This window comes from Notechis scutatus, chromosome 2, assembly GCF_049901735.1.
Source record: "Notechis scutatus isolate UNSWTSFEM ecotype Mainland chromosome 2, rNotScu1.2, whole genome shotgun sequence".
Classification (NCBI taxonomy): Eukaryota; Metazoa; Chordata; class Lepidosauria; order Squamata; family Elapidae; genus Notechis; species Notechis scutatus.
The window spans coordinates 225,686,500-225,702,222 of NC_142010.1; the positions used below are offsets into that span (position 1 = coordinate 225,686,500).

The 15,723-nt window shown below is 37.9% G+C and overlaps 1 protein-coding gene across 1 annotated transcript in view; it reads left to right on the forward strand.

Annotated features, from left to right (window-relative positions):
- Positions 1-15,723, forward strand: part of SKIC3 (SKI3 subunit of superkiller complex) — a 47,453-nt gene that overhangs the window by 14,221 nt on the left and 17,509 nt on the right. The window contains exons 12-29 of the mRNA XM_026672445.2: positions 383-469; positions 565-668; positions 741-867; positions 1,378-1,557; positions 3,029-3,153; positions 4,702-4,955; positions 5,461-5,563; positions 6,673-6,849; positions 7,679-7,823; positions 7,985-8,063; positions 8,153-8,214; positions 8,302-8,358; positions 9,758-9,826; positions 10,400-10,474; positions 10,660-10,801; positions 12,030-12,123; positions 14,083-14,160; positions 15,228-15,352. Of these exons, the coding sequence (XP_026528230.2) occupies positions 383-469; positions 565-668; positions 741-867; positions 1,378-1,557; positions 3,029-3,153; positions 4,702-4,955; positions 5,461-5,563; positions 6,673-6,849; positions 7,679-7,823; positions 7,985-8,063; positions 8,153-8,214; positions 8,302-8,358; positions 9,758-9,826; positions 10,400-10,474; positions 10,660-10,801; positions 12,030-12,123; positions 14,083-14,160; positions 15,228-15,352 (2,083 nt within the window). The remainder of the gene's footprint in view (positions 1-382; positions 470-564; positions 669-740; positions 868-1,377; positions 1,558-3,028; positions 3,154-4,701; positions 4,956-5,460; positions 5,564-6,672; positions 6,850-7,678; positions 7,824-7,984; positions 8,064-8,152; positions 8,215-8,301; positions 8,359-9,757; positions 9,827-10,399; positions 10,475-10,659; positions 10,802-12,029; positions 12,124-14,082; positions 14,161-15,227; positions 15,353-15,723) is intronic.

Sequence of the window (15,723 nt, forward strand, 5' to 3'; positions counted from 1 at the left end):
CCATCCCGGTGCTAGGAAGTGATTATTTTTTTTCTATGCATCCAGTAAATTAAATGATAAAACCTTTTTGCAGTTTGCTGAGAAGTTATTTAAACTCTGCTGAAAATAATATTCTCAAAGTGTATAATTTATTCATAGCGAAAAACAGCGTGGTATTTTGGAAGGGCCAATGTTGTTATGTAAGAGATTTGTTATGGACTCGGTTATGCTTGTGATTAATGTACCGTTGGAAGACATAAAAGAACAGATTAGGGCTGGATTGTCATGTTATGTGATCATAAGGATTCAAAAATGACTCCGTAGTACATAATCAGTCAATATATATCAACCTGTGATATGGCTTTAGTTTTCTGAACTTTGAGTATGTATTTCTGGTTTTTAGATCTTGGATAGAAATAATGATCCAAAGCTTATAGCTCTTAGAGGACAGGCCTATCTAAAGAAAGACCTTACTGATGAAGCTTCAAAGGTTAGTATGCTCTTCTTATTAGTAAATCCACTTTTTATTTTAAATATGACATTGATGTGTACAACACTGAGAATTTTACATTGTACTACATACAGATTGCACAAGAGCTTCAGTTGGCACATCCAGATCTGGCAGAAGCCCACTTCCTTGAAGGATTGATATGTTATAGGCAGAAGGAGTATCATCAGGCAGAAATGAGGTACATTCATATTCATTCTTGGGGCCTAGAGAAAAGGCACAATCTAGATATTTAAGTAATTATTTTTCTTAGCTTTCAGAGGGCTATAGCAAAAGAAGCTGAAATAGCTGAATTCCATTTTTGGCTGGGCCTCACTTACTGGTTTATGAATGAGGAGACAAGAAAAGATAAATCAAAAGCCCTCACTCAGTTTCTGAAGGTAAAATATGAGATCACTTACTACTTCACACAATAGTTTCCCTTTCTTCAAATCTGTGAATATTGTCTGCAAGAGTAAGTTACTTAGATTAGTCAACAGAAGACTCAGAACATTGGAAAAGAAGCAAGGGGCCATTTCGTTTCTCTTGTTGGTTTCAACAGCAAATGAGGTTGGGAATTTGAGATAAGGGCATCGCTGGAAGGACAGTACATTGAAGAATCCCAGGAGTGATACAACTGGGAATTTTTTTTGTTAGTGTATCTCATCCAGATTTGAACCTGGTAGAGATAAACTAGTTGTGAATTGTGTATTGTAAACAGATTTGGCTTTGGAGTAAAACCCTTGGTCTACAGATGTAGAGTTTTTAAAAAGGTGTCATAATGCCTACAATAAAATGGATGTTTTAGGAAGCAACCGCTTGACATATTTTTTATTTCTATTTTATACATAAAAATTGCTTTATTGTAAATGCAAATAATGAATACTAATATTCTGATATTTGTTTAATAGGCAGCAAAACTGGACAATTTTCTGGGAGATGCTTTCCATTATTTAGGTCAATATTACAGAGATGTAGCTGGAGATAAAAACAGAGCTCTTGGCTGCTATAAAAAGGCTTTTGAAAGAGATAAAACGGATGGTGTTACTGGAGCAGCAGTAGTGGACTTGAGCACTGAGCTTGGAGACTTGGTAGGGCGTATATCTCATTTGTACTTTTTAATCAATAATCAAAAGAGCTGTATATAGTCTGTATAAAAAGCAAGGTTTCAAAAATATTTAAGTGTCTTATGGTGGAGAATTACAAAATTTATAAATAAATAAATTTATTTTAGAGCTTCCAGGTTACTTCTCCTCCCTAAATGTTTTCCACAAATTTAGGTGATTTCAGAATACAGTCCTCAAGAATATAGTCCTCAACTTACAACAGTTCATTTAGTGACCGTTACAAGGGCACTGAAAAAGTAACCTAGGGCCATTTTTCAGTTACAACCTTTGCAGCATTCCCATAATCATTCAGATGCTTAGTAATTGGTTCATATTTATGACCTTTGCTATGTCCCAAGGTCATGTGATCACTTTTTGTGAACTAACAAGCAAAGTCAATGAGGAAGCTACATTCACTTAACAACCAAGTTATTAACTACAGTAATTCACTTAAAACTGAGACAAGAAAAGTCATGAAATGGGGCAAAACTCACTTAACAAATGTTTCACTTAACAACGGGAATTTTAGGCTCAATTATGGTCATAAGTCGGGGACTACCTTGTATAGAGACATTGGGCACAATAATCGAAATATCTATGACACAAATGAATATAGCAGGCACTTCCTACACTTCTGCTGTGTTTGTTCCTCTGTCTTTCAGATGCAACAATAAGGCCCTGAGTAGGCTGTATCACACTTTCACTCACTCAGACTGATTTTGCTATCCCTTTTGCTCCCTTTACTCGTTTTCTCTAAATTTGCTCCTGCTGGGAATTTAAGTATTGTTTAATATATATTAATATAATTTAGTTAGTAACTATGTGAACAATTTATAGAAAATCTGACTGTTATTGGAAGAGATTCTTTGTGTGAAATCTGACCTTTTCATTATGTTGTTGCTCTTACAAGCAAACCTGAAATAGACAAATAATAAGATTTAGGTTTTGTTTTTTTAACCTGGCATTTTGTTATTTTTCAACCAATAGTGGGAGCTGTTTAAATGAATGTTTTTACACCTAATTTTGATAGCAAATCCACATAGATATTATAACAATTTGACAAAAACTGGGAAAGCCAACTTTATTTCCTTAGTCAAATTGTAGTTGCTGTTGGCATATTCTCTGCAACGTGGCATATGGGTTTGTAATTATGGATACACAATAGGAATGAATGTAACAAGGAATTACTATGGGCCATTGTTGGGAAATGCTAGCACTTTTGAATTTAGCAATATTTTTAGCATTAGTTTGAAATTAAAGTCAGCCGTTTTTTCTGTTCAGAGGAGTTCAGTGTAGCTTCTAGATAGGCTGAAGCTATGTGTGGTTCACACAAATGAAATTTTTTAGGGTTTGCTTTTAATTCTATAGTAGGAGATGTAAGAAATATTCTTTGTTCTATTTTTCTCAATAATTTGCCCTATAACAAATCTTTCATAATATTTTGTATCTGTGTTAGAAAACTGCCCTTGCCATCTTGACTGAGGTAACAGAACAAGCAAGTGCTGGGAGAGCAAAATGGGCCTGGCTTCGCCGAGGACTTTATTATCTAAAAGTGGGACAACATTCACAAGCTGTGGCAGAGTAAGAAATCCTACAAATAGCATTACATTTTTTTTATGCAGAAGGCAAGCTTAACTGTTAGCCTGATGATGTCTGTACACATTTCTTTTCTTTCTTTTAAAGCAAACTCTTTTTTCTCTGTGAATGTTTTTATTTGGTGCTGGAATGTAATCGTTAGAAGTCTTTCATTTTACATGAAACATTACGGCTCCTTTGTCTTATACCAATGGAATATTAGGGAACAGTTCATCTAGGCAAGGGGTGTCAAACTGGATTTCTTTGAGAGCCAGATCAGCATTGTAGTTATCTGCGGGCTGGCAGGGGGATAGGGAATGGGAGAGGAGATGGGATGGATGCCTCCTGCACCACCCTGCAGGCCAAAATGGGGCGAGAAGCCGCATGTGGCCTCCTGTGCCATTTTTGGCCTGTAGGGCTTCCTACAACACTTCGTCAGCCAAAATAGGGCAGGGGGGTGCAAGTGTGCCCCCTCATGCCTCATTTTCGGCCTCCATGGCTTTCTGCAGCACTCTCCTGGCCGAAAATGGGCCACACAGAGGCCCCATGAGGCCCATTTTTGGCCTCCCCAGCTTCTAGCAGAACTCTGCCAGCTAAAAACAGGCCCCGCGAGATCTCTGCATGACCCTTTTTTGTCCATGGAGTGCTACTAGAGGCCAGAAGGCTGATAACGGGCCTCGCAGGGTCTCTGCACAGCCCATTTTGGCCGGCAGAGGCACCTTGGGATGGTCCTTTGATATTTCCAAGCCTGCCCTGCAGGCCAGATTTAAGCAGCCTGTGGGCCGAATCTGACTTGCGGGCCTTGAGTTTGACGCTTCCGATCTAAGCCAAGGATGTCAAACTCGCATCATCACATGACGTATCCCAATTTTTTTCCCCTTCACTAAACTGGGTGTGGGCGTGGCCAGCACGTGACGCATCCGTCCCATAGGCTGCGAATTTGACAGCCCTGGTCTAGGCATTGAGAAAATGCTGACCCTCTCCCAGAGAGTACTTCTAAATATTTGCAGTTGCTGTGTTAAAATTTGGCATGGCATTGCTACCTCTTTAGGTAATTGCATAATCTAAATCCCACATTGTTTGTTAAGGTAAAAATGTGGTACCTTGAAGTTTTTTTAAAAAAAGAATATTGGAAATATATTCTTTTTACTTTATTATTTTTAATATAGTTTATATATTCTTTTAATTATTATTAGATGTAAGTGTTTACAGTTCAGTATTGTCTGTTTGTTATAAAGATGTTTATACTGACCAAATGACATCACCATGATGTTGTTTTTTCATTGCAAAAATTAACTGGTTAGCCAAAACAATCAGTATGTTTGGTTAGTTTTTGCAGAAATACATAATAAGTTTTGGTGTTGCCTCAAAAAAATGGTCGATAAATAGTTTTTAAATATCATGTTGCATTACAAATGTGAGAAATTTTATTTGGTGCTCCCATTTGCCTTTAACAGAGTCTCAAGTATGGAATATTGTAAATGAAACATTTTTTAAAAATACTTGAATAGAAGATTGTTTATGAACTCATTACTGGGTTTTTAATGTATCTAGTTTGCAGGCAGCTCTGCGAGCAGATCCAAAGGACCCCAATTGTTGGGAAGCTCTAGGAGAGGCCTATCTGAGTCGAGGAGGCTACACAACAGCCCTGAAGTCATTCCGAAAGGCAAGAGAACTCAACCCCAAGTCTATATATAGTATTTATAAGGCTGCTGCAATTGAGCAAATTCTTGGAAAATATAAAGATGCTATTGCAGAATATCAACATATTTTGGAGAAATCAAAAGATTATGTCCCTGCACTGAAAGGTAATTTATATATATTTATGTGCAATATATTTATTTCTAAGATGTTATTTCAGTATAATTTCCCTGTCAACATATTTCACAGCCTCCGTTCCTTTTCTCTAGCCATTTCTAAAGTTAATAAAATATGTGACTTTTCAAAAATTGCAGGAATAGCTGTTTAGTTCTTGAAACATGATTGCCTTAGTTTCTGTTGAGTTGCCTAAACATGGGAAATGAGTAAATTGCTGGTAAAGACACTTCCTAAATGTTTCATTTAACTCTAAAATAATAATTCTCTTTTTCTCGTACTGTACTTCAAATGTAAAATTTTAAAAAATTGAAGATATTTTCCCCTCAATTTATTTTGTGCATTTAATTGTTGATTGCCACATTTCTGTTACTATGCACCCCAAAATTTGATTTTAATTAACAAACATATCAAATATTTTCCAGCATTTGATACCTTGTGCTTATTGTATGTTTGCTTGTAATATTATTACACCTTAACAATCTTTTTTTAAAACAGGTTTGGGAGAGTGTTATCTCATGATGGCAAAGTCTGCTCTTGCTAACTATCTGGATGGGAAAGCTTTGGACTATATAGAACAATCACTTGATTTTTTGGCACGGTTAGTATTCTTCATTGTTGACTTGAAAGATACCGTATTTTGGGGGTGTATAAGACACATTTTTCCCCTGCAAAAAAGTGGGTTGAAATGTCTGTGCGTCTTATACAGTGAATACACCCACCCAGCCCCCACCCTTCGGCCTCTGCCTCCCAGCAATTTGCTCCTTGCAGCAAACAGCTTGGTCAGCTTCAGCACAGCCTGATTAGCACAAGCAGCTGATTGTTGGTTGGATCGGCCTCCTGATGATCATCTGTTTCAGGCTGCAAGGGCGTGCGGAGGCGGCAATAGGTGATGGCAATCCCTGCAGCCTGAAACAGTTGATCATCGGGAGGCTGATCCAACCAACAATCAGCTGTTTGTGCTAATCAGGCTATGCTGAAGCTGACCAGGCTGTTTGCTGCAAGGAAGCAAATTGCTGGGAGGCAGAGGTAGAAGCCTCTGTATTTGTTGCTTTCCTCCCCAAAAGCTAGGTGCGTCTTATACTTCGAAGCATCTTATACTCCGAAAAATATGGTACTCTCTTTTTCAGTAAATGGCACACAGCCTATCCCACAAATATAAATTACAACTTAGTTTTTCCTCAGTCAGAGGATCAGAAGACTACAATGTAGAAGGGACCAAACAGGTGTTGCTGCTACTTTACTTGATTAGAGGCATTGTAAATAGAGCCTTGTTACTTGCTTAGATGTTCCCTCTAATGCAGGGCTGTCAAACTCACGGCCCAAATGCATCATTTTTTGACCATGCCCACGGCCGGTTTAGCGAAGGGGGGGAGTCCCAATACATCACATGACACCGTGACAACACGAGTTTGACACCCCTGCTCTAACAGAATAAAAAATCTGGATTCAAACTGTTGATTTTTAATCAAATTAACTATTAGAAACTCATGGCCATTCTGAATCATGATCCACTTTCTGATGAATATTCTTAATATTCATTTGACTAATCAATACTTTATTGCATTGTGATATTAATGAACATGGCCATGGTTCTCTTGACTTTGGCCTCTCCTTATGAGACAATATATACTTCGTCTCAAGATGACCACATGTTGATCAATAGGTTATAGCTTTATGACTTTGTTTGCATTTCTTTCTTTCTTTCAGGGCAGCAAAATATCGTCCAGAAGTATCCTGCCTTTGGAAGTTGCTTGGAGATGCCTGTAATTGTGTATGTGTTATTTCACCATCCAAAGTGAATGTGAAAGTTTCAGGTTTCCTTTTTGGCCAGAACATGGAAAAATGTGTGCTCCAAAAAAGTGATCTGCTCAGTCTTGGTGGAAGGTAATGGACCTTATACAAACCTACAGGTGTGAGGGATGGCTTATTCTCCTCTGAACCTGTCCAGGCATTTCAGTCAACAGGGGAGGCCCAGTGAAGATTTCCAGAAGTCTGGTCATCTGCCATATAGGAAAGGACTTTCCAGATTATGGAATGCTTTCCCTTGGGACTTGCTTTTGCTTTCCTGTCTCTTAATATTTAGGAAATGGCAAAAGTGCATCTTATTTATTAAGAGATTAATTAACCATGAATTGTTCGTTGTAACTTCATTGATTTTATTATGTTTTTTGTATTTCTTTTAATTGTTGTAAGCTCCTGGAATGCTTATGTAAGTAAGCAGAATGGTGGATTATAAATTTAATAAATAAATTTGTTTACACTGAAGAATGGAGAAAAAATTGTAATGCTAGATTGTTAAAAATCTTAAGGGTTAAGAATGAATGTGGCCAATAACCAGTATAGCTGTAATCAGGGACATTGGAGAAAAATATAATAATCATGGAATACGAGAATGTAAAGTGGTACACATCTAGTTGGAAAAAGAAATACATGTTTGAACTGACTTGGTTACAGCTTTGATTTTATTAAAAATGAATGTATGATTTGATATTCTTTAGAAACAAAATGGCCCCTATTTCATTGCACCAGTATTGCCACGTGACTAAGATCTATTCAGATTTCTCAGTGTCTCTTGTTTGCATTGAGCAGTGTTGCTATCGGATGGGAAAGACTTTTGACAACCCTTAAAAGCACCGTTAAGTATATAATTCTACTTCCATCAGTTTTGCTAATACAAGTAATTCTGCTCATTGGATGGTCCATGTTTCTGCAGGTGTTATGGCCGAGGGCTGAAACTGATGTCTTCACCAAATACATGGTGTGATCTTGGAATAAATTATTATAACCAAGTGCAGCATCTTACAGCCATAGATAGTAACCAAAATGAAATCAATGAACTTTTAGAGAAATCCATACAGGTAATTTCTCAAATACATTATACAATATTAAGCCTACTGTTTTGTAGCATCTCCAAGCTATAGATAAAGTACCATGTTCCTTAGCATAACATATAACATTTAATACAGTGTTGAATTAACACAGTGTTGAATTACAATACTGAGGTCTCAGTCTCTTCCAGTGCCTGAAAAAAGCAGTGCGATTAGACAGTAAAAACCATCTCTACTGGAATGCCCTTGGTGTGGTAGCCTGTTGCAAAGGTACGTCTATATGTAAACCTTTTTTCTTCTTCACAATTTAAAGTTTTACCCATTACAGAGGATGTTATAGAAAAATCTGTGTTTTTTAGGTGTTGGAAACTATGCTCTTGCACAACATGCATTCATTAAATCTATTCAAGCAGATCAAATTGTAAGTACCCTTGATAGTTGCATGTACTTTAAAGGAGACTACAAGCATCGTAAATTCATCTTTTGAAAACACTTTTCTTTTGCTTAGAACGTTGTTGCCTGGACCAATCTGGGAGTTTTGTATTTAATAAGTGGAAAAATAGAGGTAAGTGCATGTGTTTATATAGATGCTTCTGAACATTCATGAAAATGATTTAAGTACAAGGAAGCATGTGACATGTAACTAATAATGAAACAATGCAAAATGTTGCACTCCCAATAACTTATTGGAGCACTTAAATATTAATGTATACAATTTGGGTGCTGACCAATATTTATTTACATTTTTAATCTATCTTTCCTGTAAGATCTCAAGGCAGCTTACCTGGAGAATTATTGTATCAAAATAATTTTGTGAGGTAGGTTAGGGTGAGGGAGAATGGCTGCCCATAAGAGAATGCTGACCCATGAGAATAAGGATAGACTTGAAACTGGATCTTCCTGGTGTACAATGCCAGCACTATATAATTTATATATAAATTGTTGGTGACAAACAGAATCATTGAGCATATCTTTCTACAATTAGATCTCTTGCATGATCTAATTTTTCCCAGAGATGCCTTAGGAATTGCTGAGAAGCTTCAGCATCAAAAAACAAAAGAAATGTATGTAACATTACACTTATCAGTATAGAATAGAAGAACATGCAGGTAGTTCTTTCTTAACATCTCTCTTAACTGGAATTTCTATCACTAAGCAAAGTGGTTGTTAGTGGAACTGCATTGCTTAGTGATGACAGCTCTGGTAATCTTGGCTGCCTCATTTGCCTCTACTTCAACACCTCCCACCCACCTGTTTCTCCCCGTCTCTGCATTTTTGGACTACCTTTCATACTGCCACTACCTAGCCTGCTGCCCCCAGCTGATATTTGCTGTCCTCTTTCTTTTGCTGCTTACCTGGGAGCCAGGCTTTGGGCAAGAACATGGCCTCAGGATGTGCAATTGCAGGGTGGTGTAGTTTTATCTGCCAAAAGCCTGGCCAAGGAGGAGAAGGCAATGGGACAAAGCCAGCGGAGAAGTAGTGGGGTGGTGCAGGCAGCAACTGCCCCAGTGAAGATGGCAGCTTTTGGCATCTGTTAGTTATTGCTAACTAGTGCTGATCTGAAACTTTGCAGTCCAGGTATGACAGCCATGGAAGTTTGGATGAAGCCTATGAGTAGAAAAAAGAGCATATACGTTTTGGTTTAGTGGTTAAGGCAACAGGCTACAAAGTGAGAAACCATGAATTGAAGTCCTGTCTTAGCCATGAAAACCAGCTGGATGATCTTGGGCCAGACATTCTCTCTTAGCCCAACCCATCTCATAGGGTTGTTATTGTAGGGAAAAATTGGAGAAGGAAGGTGTGTGGGCTATGTTCACCACCTTATTGTAAAAAATAAGAAAAGGGAGTACAAAATAATTAAAAAAACCAATAAATGTACAATACTTTCTGTAGTCATTTAATACATATTTAATCCTTTTCGCCCCATTTAATAATTCTGTGTTGATTTTATGTAACTCTTCCAGCAAGCACATGAAGCTTTCAAAGTAGCCCAGTCTCTGGAACCCTCCCATCTAACCTGTTGGATTGGGCAGGTAGAGTCTAATCTCTAACCTTTTTTGAATGCATATTTATGTAGCAACATTATTAGGATTTAAACAGCACATGTTTAATACAGCTCCTATTAAGAATCAAATTGCCAGTATAGCAAGTTACTTCAAGTAATATAAGCCTTAGTTTATTCCTACACTTGACCTTGGTGGGTGGTAGTTAGGAAAAGAGATGGAGAGAAACACTGGTGTATCTTTAAATTTAATATAGATAGAACATTTTTCATTCAAATTCAAGATAGTTTCTTTTCTAGAAGTAGTTGATTTTTACATGCTGCGCCTTCAGCAATGACTATATTTAGTGGGATTTTCAGTTTATGATAAGGCATTTAATGCCTGTGGTTATTTTTTTTTTCAGACACCGTGGAAGCATTTACTGGAGTTGTTATTCCGCAGATGTAAATGAAACTAGCTAGATTCAAATAACATTTTGCTATATTTCATTTTTAACTTCTTGTTAATCAGTTTGTGGTGAGGAACAAGCTGGCTATGCTTGAGGCAATATATTGTCAAAGCAGATAGATTGGAGTTTTCAATTTTATCGTTTTCTCTTGGTAGGCCTTTGTTGCAGAAACTGTTGGCAGCTATGAAACAATGGATCTCTTCAGACACACCACTGAACTCAGCATGCATGTAAGCTGTTTTAATCAGACGCATTATATGGCACTTCTGAAGCAGAGCTGTAATTTCGATTCATTTTCTCCCCTCAATATATTTGTGGTATTAGCTAAATCAACTAGATACCTAACTCCTGGGCATATACTTAAGTAACAATAAAATGATTTCCTAATTAAGCAATTCCAGTTTTTCTCCAACAGACGGAAGGTGCAAAAGGCTATGCCTACTGGGTGTGCTCAACTTTGCAAGATAAAACCAACAGAAATACTGAACTATATAAGTACAACATCCTTCAGATGAATGCTATTCCAACAGCACAAGTTGCTTTAACTAAATATACAGGTAACTTTTTAAAAAAAGATTTATTTTAATCCCTCCTGTATTCTATAAACAACTCAAGGTGGATGGCAAACATATATAGTATTCCTTCCTTCCTTCTATTTTTTTCACAACCACAACCCTGTGAGATGAGTTGGGCTGAGAGAAAGAGACATGGGCCCAAAGTCAACCAGGTGGCTTTCATGCCTAAAGAAAGATTAGAACTCACAATTTCCTGGCTTCTTGGCCAGCCCTTTAGCTGTTACACCAAATTGGCTCTCTCCATCCTACATTTAAAATATTAGATGATTTCAATTAGATTGGTCAAAGTGGAATCTCGTGATTGTTGTGAGGTTTGGAACAGAAAAAAGGAAGCATGTTTGTGGCAATAGCAATAGGGCTTAGACTTATATACCATTTCACAGTACTCTATAGCCCTCTAAACGGTTTACAGTCTCAGCATATTGCCCCCAACAATCTGGGTCCTTATTTTACCGACCTCAGAAGGATTGGAAGGCTGAGTCAACCTTGAGCCAGTGAGACTCAAACTGCCAAACTGCTCGCAGCCGGCAGTCAGCAGAAGTAGCCTGCAGTACTACATTCTAACCACTGCCACCATGGCAACTTCCAATGATTTTCAAATTCATTGCTGCTTCATGTAGAATCAATTGATAATTTATCCTTAGCCATGACTGTTTAGTAGAACCTCACTGAACCTCTCCAGTATACATTTATGTTCCAGAGATTGGAGAAGCAGGGAAGGGCTGTTACATTGTTTTGGTTTGTCTTTAAATATCCCAGAGGCTGAGGCTGGCCACCATTAGGAACAAGGCAATGAGCCAGCAGAGATGCTCCTATATTGTATAACTGAAATCTAGAATAGTGATATACCTTTTCTAAAAGTAAAACCCAGACTTGGAGATATAACACAATCTTCCCCAGTCTGGTACCCTCCAGAGCTATTGTACTGGCTATTTTAAAAGCTGTAATCTCCAAATATGCTGGGATAGTAACTGTTCTATGGTAAAGGATAATGTGTAAAATAAGATTTAAATGTGCATTCTTGAAGTTCTATCTAAGATGATCACCTATCGTTTCTACATTAATCCACAGATGATGCAGTGTATTTATTTTAAAGTTTTTCTTTTCAGTTCTGTAAATGGTTCTGGTAGCATGTTTTGGAATCTAAATTTCAGATTATTTTTGTACACTCTCCCATTTTCTTTTTTCATTTTGAATCCCGCCCCCCCAGAAAGAATCCAAAATGATGCATGTGCTTTCACAATGCTTGGTTATTTGAATGAATATCTTCAGCTGAAGAAACAGGCAGCAGATACATATCAAAGGTAACCTTCTTAAATACACATGCAAAATATCAATGGCAACTTCGATGTTTTCTCCAGTAAATACATGATACATGCCAGAAGTACCGTGTTTCTCACAAAATAAGGCCGGCCCTTATTTTTTGTTGAGCCCCGAAAAAACGGCTAGGACATCTTTTCGGGGGGTGAATTAATTTCTTCCCCCCACCCGCGCACCAGCGCCGTCTCCAACAACAGCATCTGAGTCGCTCCCACTTTTCCCCCGTCCCGTAGCAACAGGAAAAAAAGATTTTGAGGTACCTGGGAGCGCCGCACGCTGCATTTTGGTTTAATGAGAAGAGGCGAGCCGCCTGTTGCTGTATCCTGGTTGCCAGCTGGGTGGGCATGAGAAGAGCTGCAGCGCTTCGTCTCTGCTGCTGCTAGCTCCTTCGCCAGTGCTGTCCAACCTCGGGCAGCTGGGAACCGTGCAAGTTTGCAGGCGGTCCCCACCCGAGTCCGCGGCTGAACGCTTCCTGCACGGTTCCAAGCGCCTGCTGGCTGTTGGAGCTGGCGAGAGGGACAGTTGCCTCTCTGGGCGCTTGAATGCTGTCTCAGGCTGCGAGCGGCAAACAGAGCCCGAGGCTGGAACACCAAGTGGTAGCAGCAGCAGAGACGCCGCCGGGTCTCCCCCACCCAGCTGCTGGGATTAAACCAAAAGTGCTCCCAGGTACCGCAAAATCTTTTTTTTTTCCTGTTGTTACGGGGATGGGGGGAAAGCGGGAGCGACTCAGACGCTGTTGTTGGAGATGATGCTAGCAAGAGAGGCGCCAGCACCAGTGGGAACCGTGGAAGCTATGGAGGCCTGAGAAGCGGCTGAAATGCTGCCGGACATCTATGCTGGCGGCGCCCACCTGCTGACCCAGGTAAGGGAGCCCTCCATGCTCCACCATGATTGGCTGTTAGGAGCGGTTGATGGTGAGGCGTAGCTGCCCACGGGGCACTCCTAATGGCAAGTTCTCCCCCGCCTTCCCCCCCCCCAATTTCACATGTTTTAAACTAGGCCTAAATTTGGGGGGAGGGGCTTAATTTCATTTTATGCCTAGAAAACATGCTGGGTCTTCCTATGGGGGGGGGCGTATTGTTGGAGAAACACGGTATATTAAAATTAAAATAATTTTCATTAGTTTGACCTAATAGCAATGTTAAGACATCCCAATTGCAGAATTCCATGTACTGCAAGTTTCCATGCTTATTTATATATCAGTGAAAGATGTTTAGATGTGAGAAAATTTAATTAAAGAGTTGAAAGGCAATGCAGATCATGTTCAGTGGCTTCTGTTTGGCAAAAATAATATAGTTAAAATTAAATGTTTTTTCTTGTTATATTAAATTCTATCTTGAAAATTAAGAAAGCAATAAAAGTAGAAAAAGATTAAAATAATTACAGTTGTTAGCTAAATCAAGGAGAGAAGCAACCTAGAAATTTACTGCCAGTTAGAACAATTAACCAGTGGAACAACTTGCCTCCAAAAGTTGTGAATTCTCCAACACTGGAAGTTTTTAAGAAGAGATTGGACACCACCTCTTTGGCTGCTATTTCTTTTCAATAAAATATATCTTGTACCAAGACAAATAAAGGCATTTTGGAGCAAAATCTGGAATTACATTTATTTCATATTCTTAATATGGCACTTCTAATATAATAATTTTTAAAAGCTACATTAGCTTTAAACTTTATTGTATAATAGAAAGTCATGCCATTCAAACATTAGGTCATACTTTTCCAGTTTTAAAATTTTATTTCTCCTCTTTGTTAATCCTTTTGGTGAGACTTATATACCTAAAATTTAACAAATACAATGATAAAGATAAAACTCTAGATACAAAATCAGAATAGTGTCTTTCTGTCATCAAAATATAGAAATTTTAATTTCTCAAGCATTTCATACAAAAGTTATTGACACTGAAATATTTGGAAGTCTTATTTATGATTTTTTTTTTCAGGGCAGTTCTATTGCTGACAAATTTTGATGACAGAGAAAGATATAATATAGTGATGAGAAATTATGGAAGAGCGCTCTGGTAAGTTGCAAACTAAGTATATTATTATTCTTATCAAATTAAGATTTTCAGTTCTAGAAAGTAAGTAGTAAATGAAAACCATGTCTCTTAAATCAGGGGTCCCCAACTCCTGGTTAGTGGATTGACACCGGTCCACACCATGCCAGAAACAGGGCCGCACAAACAAGCGAAGCCCCACCCGCAGGATGCAGGCAGCATATAAAACCATGTCATCTCCAGTCCGTGGAAAAACCTCTCTCCATGGAACCTAGTGCCCAAAAGATTGAGGGCCACTATATTGTGGAAATTAACTTAGGGGCTTCCAGTCATACTTTTGCAAACCCAGAGCCTCCTGAAATCATTTCACAAAAATTTGATAGCAAATAATTTTATTTTATTTTTTTGGTGTAAAATAGGAACTCTTCATTTTATTAAAACTGAAAGAAAAAGATTAATTATAAAAGACATATTTAACTTTACACCCACTCACTGGCTAATGATAATAGCCCTTATTCTATGTCCCTTGTAAATGTTGATTGCGCAAAGCACAAATTGATTACTGTTAGCTCTTAGGTAATCAGTTCCTATGGTATGCAATGGAGAAACAGTTAACATTCAAACACATTGAGATGTAAGGTTAAACTCAGTTTGTTAAATTTTATCTTCGGATATCTTTATAGCCAAACAGTCCACTTCTGAACTTAAGTTTTATACCATTCACCACACTATCACATGAATGTTCACCATTCATGCTTGACATTTATACTATTTCCCCGAAAATAAGACTACCACAAAAATAAGTCCGTTAAAATTGTCAGCCAAACGGATGCATTTTAGTACGAGATTTCCCTGAAAATAAGACCTAACCAGAAAATAAGCCCTGATGTGTCTTTTGGAGCAAAAATTAATAAGACATGGTCTTATTTTGGTGGATCATCACATCTAAAGTAATACCATTGCAAAATTGTTCAATTATCAAGCACTATTCATAAGGGAAAAATTTCATCCCCAAATTTTGATTTTTAGTTGAATTTATATGTGTAATTTATTTTTTTTCTAATTGGACTTAGTCCTGTTTTTTTTTTAAGTGCTCTTGGCCAGTGTGATGATGCCATCAAGGCTTATTTGGCAACTCATCTGATAGAATTTGATGATATTGTAGGAATTGCTCTGTCTTACTTCAAGAAAGGACATTTCCAAGAAAGTCAGAAAGGTAAGTGTTTCCATTGTATTATATCTTCTCTGAAGAATCTGTGTGAAAATCAATATTTAGATTTTGTGATGACTTGGTAAAGTATTAAGATCACAAGCATTTAATCCCCAGAAAGAACAGTCATAAATTGATTTCATCAAAACTTCCTCCAAAGTGCAGCTTAGTTCTAACCACTAACCACCATATTAACAATGTGAATTATCTCTGAAACTTTGCCCAAATTAGCTTTGTTTCCTAGGCCTGAGCTGCAGTTTGTTTCCATGCTTGTTTATTGTGCTGACATAGATTGTTGAACTGGGGTCTATCAACTCTAATAGGCCTTGATTTCTGTCAGTGGCAATTCTTAACCTACCTGTTTCAAAATCAGATAT